At 38.3% G+C, this 6000-nt stretch overlaps 1 protein-coding gene across 1 annotated transcript in view; it reads left to right on the forward strand.

The window, feature by feature from the left end:
- Positions 1 to 4898, forward strand: part of LOC138986934 (complement factor H-related protein 4-like) — a gene marked incomplete at its 5' end in the record, with an annotated part of 89955 nt that extends 85057 nt beyond the window's left edge. Inside the window, 2 exons of the mRNA XM_070366919.1 lie at positions 4138 to 4352; positions 4764 to 4898. Of these exons, the coding sequence (XP_070223020.1) occupies positions 4138 to 4352; positions 4764 to 4898 (350 nt within the window). The remainder of the gene's footprint in view (positions 1 to 4137; positions 4353 to 4763) is intronic.
- Positions 4899 to 6000: the final 1102 nt, after the last annotated feature.

A 6000-nucleotide genomic window follows, 5' to 3' on the forward strand; every position in this document is an offset into this window, starting at 1 on the left:
CATAACTTTTTTTTCAAGGAGCAAGTGTCTTTTAATTTAATTGTTCCAGTCTAGTCTGGAGTGATTTGGAGCACCCTCCCCCCCAATTAATATCTGTCACTGTTTCCATTGTTTCCCCATCTATTTGCTATGAAGTGATGTTATGCATGACATGACCTAGTTTTCTGAATGTTGAGTTTTAATTCAACTTTTTCACTCTCCCCTTTCACTTTCATCAGGAGACTCTATAGTTCTTCTTCACTTTCTGCCATAAGGGTGATGCCATCTGCATATATCAGGTTGTTGATATTTCTCCTGACAATCTTGATTCCAGCTTGTGTTTCATCCAGTCTGGAATTTCGCATGATGTACTCTGCATATAAGTTCAGTAAGCAGGGTGACAGTATACAGCCTTGATGTACTCCTTTCCTGATTTGGAACCAGTTTGTTGTTCCATGTTTGGTTCTAACTGTGGCTTCTTCATCTGCATACAGATTTCTCAGGAGGCACATCAGGTGTTCCCATCTCTTTAATTTCTACAGTTTGTTGTGATTCACACAGTCAAAGGCTTTGGCCTAGTCAATACAGAAGAAGTAGGTTTATTTCTGGAACTCTCTTGCCTTTTTGATGATCCAACAGATGTTGACAATTTGAGCTCTGCTTCCTCTGCCTTTTCTAAATCCAGCTTGAACATCTGGAAGTTCATGGGTCACATGCTGTTGAAGCCTATCTTGGAGAACTCTGAGTATTACTTTGCTACCAAGTGAGATGAATGCAATTCTATGGTAGTTTGAACATGCTTTAGGATTGTGTTTCTTTGGGATTGGAATGAAAACTGACATTTCTCAGACCGGTGGTAATTGGTGAATTTTCCAAATTTGCTTGCATATTGAGCACAGCACTTAAAGAGCATCATCTTTTAGGATTTGAAATAGCTCAACTGGAATTCCATCACCTCTACCAGCTTGGTTCCCAGTGCTGTTTCCTAAGGCCCACTTCACTTTGCATTCTAGGATGTCTGGTTCTAGGTGTGTGATCACACCTTCATGGTTATCTGGGTCATGAAGATCTTTTTTGTATAATTCTGTATATTCTTACCACCTATTCTTAATATCTCCTACTTCCATTAGGTCCATACCATTTTTGTCTTTTATTGTGCTCATCTTTGCATGAAATGTTTCCTTGGTATCTCTAATTTTCTTGAAGAGATCTGTAGTCTTTCCCATTCTATTGTTTTCCTCTATTTCTTTGCATTGATCACTGAGGAAGGATTTCTTATCTCTCCTTGCTATTCTTTGGAACTCTGCATTCAAATGATTTTATCTTTCATTTTCTCCTTTGCCTTCTTGTCTCTTCTATTCTCAGCAATTTGTAAGGCCCCCTGAGACAACTATTTTGCCCTTTTCACTTGTTTTTATTGGGATGGTTTTGATCCCTGCCTCCTGTACAAAGTCAGGAAGTTCTTTCCATAGTTGTTCAGGCATTCTGTCTTATCAGATCTAATCTCTTGAATCTAATTGTCACTTGCACTCTATAATTGTAAGGGATTTGATTTAGGCCATGCCTGAATGATCTAGTGATTTTCACTTCTTTCTTCAATTTAAGTATGATTTGGCAACAAGGAGATCATGATCTGAGCCACAGTCAGCTCCCAGTTGTGCTTTTGCTGACTGTATAGAGCTTCCCCATCTGTGGCTGCAAAGAATATAATCAATCTGATTTCGGTATTGACCATCTGGTGATGTCCATGTGTAGAGTCTTTGCTTGTGTTTTGGAAGAGGGTGTTTACTATGCCCAGTGTGTTCTCTTGGCAAAACTCTGTTACCCTTTGCCCTGCTTCATTTTGTACTCTAACCCCAAATTTACCTGTTACTCCATGTATCTCTTGACTTCCACTTTTGCATTCCAGTCCCCTATAATGAAAAGGACACCCTTTTGGGTTTCAGTTCCAGAAGTTCTTGTAGGTCTTTATAGAACTGTTCAACTTCAGCTTCTTCAGCATTACTGTTCAAGGCATAGACCTAGATTACTCTGATATTGAGTGGTTTGCCTTGGAAATGAACAGAGATCATTCTGTCATTTTTGACATTACATCCAAGCACTGCATTTCAGACTGTTTTGTTGACTATCATGGCTACTTCATTTCTTCTAAGGGATTCTTGCTCACAGTAGTAGATGTAATGGTCATCTGAGTCAAATTCACCCATTCCAGTCCATTTTAGTTAACTAATTTTTAAAATGCTGATGTTCATTCTTGCCATCTTCTGTTTGACCACTTCCAATTTTCCTTGATTCATGGACCTAACATTCCAGGTCCCTATGTCATAGTGCTCTTTACAGCATCAGACTTTACTTCCATCACCAGTGACATCCACAATTGGATGTTGTTTTTGCTTTTTTTCCGTCTCTTCATTCTGGAATTATTTCTCCACTGATCTCCAGTAGCATATTGGGCACCTACTGACCTGGGGAGTTCATCTTTCAGTGTCCTATCTTTTTGGCATTTCATACTGTGCATGGGGTTCTCAAGGCAAAAATACTGAAGTGATATGCCATTCCCTTCTCCAGTGGACCACGTTTTGTCAGAACTCTTTGCCATGTCTTGAGTGGCCCTATACAGCATGGCTGGGATTTTCACGGAGTTATACAAGGCTGTGGTCAATGTGATCAGATTAGTTAGTTTTCTGTGACTGTGGTTTTCATTCTGTCTTCCCTCTGATGGAAAACGATAAGAGGCTTATGGAAGCTTCCTATTGGGAGTGACTGACTTAGGGGAAACTGAGTCTTGGTCTGATGGAAGGGGCCATGCTCGGTAAATCTTTAGTCCAATTTTCTATTGATGGGTGGGGCCGTGTTCCCTTGCTGTTTTTTTTGACCTGTGGCCAAATATGGTGGAGATAAGGAAGATGATGGTGACCTCCTTCAAAAGGTCTTATGCATGCACTGCTACACTCAGTGCCCCCAAACCTGCAGCAGGCCACCACCAACCCATGCCTCTACTGAAGACTCTTGGACACTGACGGGCAAGTCTGGGTCAGTCTCTTGTGGGATCACTGCTTCTTTCTCCTTGGTCCTGTTGTGCACAAGGTTTTGTTTTTTGTTTTTTGTTTTTTGTTTTTTTGTACCCTCTAAGAATCTGTCCCAGGGACAGAGGAGCCTGGTAGGAGGCCGTCTCTGGGGTTGCACAGAGTTGGACATGACTGAAGCGACTTAGCAGCAGCAGCAGCAAGAATCTGTTTCAACAGTCCTGTGTAATTTCCAGTGGCTTTACGGTGGGGTTAATTGCAACCTCCAAGAAGGCTTATGCCATACCCAAGTCTACTGCACCCAGAGCCCCTGCCCCTGTAGCAGCCCATTGTTCACCTGTACTTCTGCAGGAGACACTCAGACACAATTCTGGCTTAGTCTCTGTGGGTCTCTGGGTCTGGTGCATACAAGGTGTTTTCTAGACTAAGACAGTATTGTGAAAACTGTTTGTGTCTTGCTAGGCTACTCTTTTATGAGCCTTTTCTTAAAGAGATCAACTGCTTCATGAGACTTTTTTCTTTCTGAACTTGTATTATTTCTAGGTTTCAGTCTCAGGGACCCATTCAGTATACATAGAAGGCAAAATGAAAAACCCAAGGACTCTCTTCAGTGTAGCTCTTTGAATCCCAAGGTCCCTGAGCAGATTGACTTCTCTACTTGTTTCACAGTCTTCTGTGCTGGTTTTTATAATATGCTCAGGACCTTTATTTGGCAGAAGGAATACTTAGCAGATGCTATAAGCACAAATATTTTACCTCATCTTGTCCAGAAATAGAAGCTAAAATTTGCTTTCACAGACACTGCAACATGTTGTATAAAAGGGTAAATTTTTTTTTGTCTTAGCTATCCATCTTTCCAATATATGTTCTGAAAGAAAACATGTTTTAAAATCAGGACACAGCAAAGCATACGTATTTGTCAATGTAATATATGTGCTTCCATGGGGGCAAAAAATAAGGTATTAAAATGTGCATTTCTGATTAAGTGATTAAAATTCCTTCTATAAATCATTTCTGTCATCAGAAATCACGTTTTTATATTATGGTTTTGGCTGCATTTTAATTTTATTCATTTAAAATTGTAGCTGTGGTCTTGGAATAAAGCAAACGCCATTATTTTTTGGCTCTCAAGGAAAATGTGGGCCTCCTCCACCAATAGACAACGGAGACATTACCTCACTCCTGCAATCTGTAAATCCTCCAGGAATGATTGTTGAGTACCAGTGTCAGGCCTACTATGAACTTCGGGGAGACAGAAACGTAGTATGTCAGAATGGAGAGTGGTCAGAACCACCAAAATGCTTAGGTAAATGCTTTAAACTTCTCTTGGATCCTGGGATAATCCTTGTGCACAGCATAATGTCTAACTGTTAATAATAGAATTTTTATGGATTAAATAAAAACCATTCTTTTTCATGCTTGACCACCAAGTATTAATATCTGTATATAGAAATAAAGTTAGAAAATTTCATGTTCGGTTCCTTTATGAAAGCTCTTCATATGATAACTGACATTGTGGATCTTTCATTATAACATTTAATGATTACACTAAACAATGTATCTCATTCTTATAACATTAACTTTTTTAATATGATGAAACCTATATTATACATTTTCAGTGTATTGGTTTGGGAAATGTTTGAGGAAGAATTTTTGGACCAAAGTTCTTGAAACCCTAAAATTCTATAGAAAGTATTTGCATATTACTCAAAGGTTTATGTTTGTTTTCTTTAACTTTAGAGACATGTGTAATTTCAGAAGAAAAAAATGAGAAAACATCACATACAGTTAAGATGGAGACACGATACAAAACTTTACTCTAAAACAGAGGATAATATTGAATTTATGTGTCAACGTGGTTATCATCCAGTGATACCAGAGCATACATTTTGAACAACTTGTCGGGAAGGAAAGGTGGTGTATCCTCAATGTGGATAAAACATTGGTTAAATGCAGTTGTAAAATTAAAATGTGACATGTATTCAGATTTTTCCTTATTAATTCAATTCTGTTGATTTTATCAAGTATTTTTTTAATTCATCTTGAATCATAAATCAGATTTGCACTAAATATTATGGGGGAAATGTAACTGAGAGATGGGAGACCAATGAATCACTTTTTAAAAGTACCTCATTAAACTTGGAATACCAAAATGTTACATGTCCTGTTCTTGAAACATTTACAGCAAGAAATTAGATTCAATCACTTCCATGCCTTCTTCCATCCATCAGTGTCCTAACCTTCTTAAAGGTTTCTCCATTACCTCTGAGACTTTCTGAAATTCTCTTTTAGAATACATGGGGGAAAAGGTATGGAAAGAAATGGAAACGATTCAAAATATTGATAGTATCACTTAATAAACATATTAAAGCAAACTATGTCATACTTATGTCAGCAATTAAATATAAGTAGTTTATCTTACTTTTTCTCATCTATCAATAGATGAATAAACCAAACATGACGAACTACATAATATTTTCAGTTCAGTTCAGTCGCTGTCATGTCCAACTCTTTGTGACCTCCTGAACTGCAGGACTCCAGGCCTCCCTGTCCATCAGCAACTCCCGGAGTTTACTCAAACTCATGTCCATTGAGTCAGTGATGCCATCCAACCATCTCATCCTCTGTCGTCCCCTTCTCCTCCTGCCCTCAGTCTTTCCCAGCATCAGGGTATTTTCAAATAAGTCAGCTCTTCATATCAAGTGGCCAATGTATTGGAGTTTCAGCTGCAGTATCAGTCCTCCCAATAAATATTCAGGACTGATTTCATTTAGGATGGACTGGTTGGATCTCATAATATTTTACAAGACGTTTATCAAAGTACACATAATCATTCAAGTAAAGAGCAATGAGATTCACAGTGCATAACTATTATAACGTGGCATATAAGTGATTAAAAAATTCAACATTAAATATAAACACAAACACATAAAGTCACTCTGCATTAAACACTGAATACCTTTTTACAGAAAAATATTGGCAAGAAGTGTAAGAA

Source organism: Bos mutus, unplaced genomic scaffold (assembly GCF_027580195.1).
Source record: "Bos mutus isolate GX-2022 unplaced genomic scaffold, NWIPB_WYAK_1.1 CTG271, whole genome shotgun sequence".
In the NCBI taxonomy this organism is placed as follows: Eukaryota; Metazoa; Chordata; class Mammalia; order Artiodactyla; family Bovidae; genus Bos; species Bos mutus.